The sequence below is a fragment of the Clupea harengus genome, unplaced genomic scaffold (assembly GCF_900700415.2).
Source record: "Clupea harengus unplaced genomic scaffold, Ch_v2.0.2, whole genome shotgun sequence".
In the NCBI taxonomy this organism is placed as follows: domain Eukaryota; kingdom Metazoa; phylum Chordata; class Actinopteri; order Clupeiformes; family Clupeidae; genus Clupea; species Clupea harengus.
The window spans coordinates 2517-5383 of NW_024880889.1; the positions used below are offsets into that span (position 1 = coordinate 2517).

A 2867-nucleotide genomic window follows, 5' to 3' on the forward strand; every position below is an offset into this window, starting at 1 on the left:
CAGTACAGTGAATCATATAATCATACGAACAAGACAAGTTTTAATGGTCGAAATCGCACACGCACTTACACACCACAAGCATACAATACACCGAACACACGCCAGACGCCACAATCTGCACCATACAGCCTGCCTGGAGCACGTCAGATGTTTAAGTTGTCGGGTAGCTCCGTTGGGTTAACCAGACGGTGACAGTCAAGCAATGAAACCAAGCAGTGTAGCAACAAGCAGCCCACAACTAAAGCAGCGTCGCGTAGTGAGAACGCAGCACAAGATGGTAGCAGACAAACGCAGCAAAGCAGCAGCCAGCAAGCCTCTGTAACAAAAGGTCAGACTTTAACTCATGCAGAGATTTTACGTAATTATGTACCCACCCGTTGCAGCAACATACCTGTAACGCTGTATGTTAGTTCTAGTGCCAGGAGACCGTAACAGTCCATACACCTCCACCTATACTGCACCAGAGAACAAGCAACCATTACCCCACGCTTATTTCCCACAATACTAAATAGCGCTCACCAACGGCACTCACTGGTCCCCGATAAGAGCTGGTTATGGAACGTGATGTATCCAAGATCCAACTCCAAGTCCAAGTCTCTTAATGACTTCCAAGAACCACGAACTAGAAATACGCCACACAAGCAATCTTTCCCACGAGCTCAACCAGCAGACAACGGCCCAACCCTACTATGGGCTGCCAACCATGTAGCTGCAAACACCTGCGTGTTTAAATAGGCCCAAGCTAGTAGAGAAACGGGAATGGTGTGGGTGGAGCTGCTAATTAGCAGGGATCACCCTACCACATGTATATAAGGCTGGGATGAGAACTCCTGTGTGGAAACCCATCTCCGGCGTCCATGATGATGAAGAAGAATAGTGCTCTGTCTGTGTTGCTGCTGCTGTTCTGCTCTCTTTGTGGGGCACAGGGCCTGGGTAAGCGTGGAGACGTCCAGTTTTAGCTAAATGGTTTATTGAATGCCAGACATATTAACACGGCTTTATCATTACAACATATGGTAATAGGTAGACAAGTACACTACACAGCTATTTTGACTTGATCTGAAGTGCCCAAAGCATTCATGATTTACTTTGTGTTTCAGAGCAAATAGCATTTGGAGCAGCACTGGGACCTCATGGAACTCAGGGTCCACATAACACTGAGATTACCCTGGTTTACATGGACGTTTTTGCCAATGCTGGGAATGCCTACAACCCGGCTACAGGTATATGTACTACAATTTGTTGCCAGTTAGCACCTGACTGAGATTAGCAATGTAATTAGGATGCAGCCCTGTTTTGGATTATGCATTATGTGCTGTTCTGATGGTCACAGGTATCTTCACTGCACCAGTGAAAGGAGTCTACTACTTCAGCTTCTCTGCTCATAATTACTCCAGCAAGCCCATGGGTCTCAGACTAATGAAGAATGGCCATCAGATGGTGACAGTGTACAATCATGCTGCAGGTAATCGCTATGAGACAGCAACCAATGGGATGAACCTGCAGCTAGAGAAGGGAGACCACGTGTACGTGCGGCTCATGGCAAACACCTGGATTATGGATAATCACAATCACCACAGCACTTTCATTGGCCATTTGCTGTTTCCACTGTAAAATGGCAATGTCTGCTCTTTTGATGTCTTCACTCTGTTTCTGGTGTGTGGGGTTAACATGATCTAATTGAATCAGTAGTTCTATGGTAAATCAGGAAGGATAAATTATATGAATGATTACAGACTGTAGGCCTCTCTTATAGTTCAGCATGTCACTGCAATAAAGATGCTGTATGAATAGTTAACTATTTGAAAACCAGCAAAATGTCATACTTTACACTCCAAACAAGCTGGTAGCAATGTATCACCAAAATGTTTGGTTGTGTTTTGAAAATGAAATTCTGAATCTTTCGTAAAAAAGACTACGTGTAACATCCTCAAGTTATTGTTGTTTGAGCTGAACAAATGTATCAAAAAAATCCTGAAGACATTATTTACTCAATAAATTACACTAGCATCTTAACATGTGTCTAATCTGTTTGTTACATTCCCTTTGCATTCATTTTCATTTCCTTATGGTCAAAGAAAGGATCTTAGTACTCCTGAGAGAAATGCAGATATACCAATGATCTCAGTAACCACGGTGTCGTTTGCTGCCATCTGCTTCTCGTCTACTGTCACACATACCAAAATGGCATTCTACTAAACCGAGATTAGCAAGTGCTCATCTCAGACAGTAGGAAACACTTCAGTTTGCTGGGACTGATTTATGTTAGTGAGATCCTGTAACGGGCTGGAAGAGCTGTTTGCCAAAGTGCGGGATGTGAGTGTTGAATCAAACATTTGTGACACTATTTCAGTCATATTCTCCTGGTATTAAGCACTGATAGAATCCTTGATTCTGGCGAAAGATCATTTATATTTGAACTCAAAAGCCAATGGAATTCACACCTCCCTTCAAAGCTTTGTGTTTTTGAGTGCACACACAGAACAGACAGCTAGCTAAAGGGGAAATTAGTTGAATTTGTTTCTTACATAATATCAACACGGCATCTTCCTTTCCACTGTGTTTCACTTCTTTGTGTGTGGCTGGGCAAGGCATTCTTACTCAATCATAAAAGGATGAAAGCATGACAAATTTTACTATTAAAACGTCTACAGGTGCTTATATAGAGAACACTGTACCACACTGCAGTCCTGATAAAGCAATCAACAATCTAACAAATGTTTGGCCGTGGCCAAAAGCAACACAATTGTTATTGTATTGTCATTTATTCACCTCCTTCTGAGGGGCAGCTCAGGCAAAAAGGGCAAATGGGCTGTTGCCCAGGCAACTTCATCTTGATGATCTACACTCAACATTTGGGCTTGCTT

General features: G+C 43.0%; 1 protein-coding gene across 1 annotated transcript; it reads left to right on the forward strand.

Annotated features, from left to right (window-relative positions):
• The first annotated feature begins 274 nt into the window (after positions 1-274).
• LOC122132732 (complement C1q tumor necrosis factor-related protein 3-like) lies at positions 275-1809 on the forward strand. Its single transcript, XM_042707317.1, has 3 exons — positions 275-318; positions 1066-1223; positions 1334-1809. Exons 1-3 carry the CDS (start codon positions 275-277, stop codon positions 1612-1614), a joined length of 483 nt encoding a protein of 160 aa, XP_042563251.1. The 3' UTR covers positions 1615-1809.
• The last annotated feature ends 1058 nt before the right edge of the window (positions 1810-2867 follow it).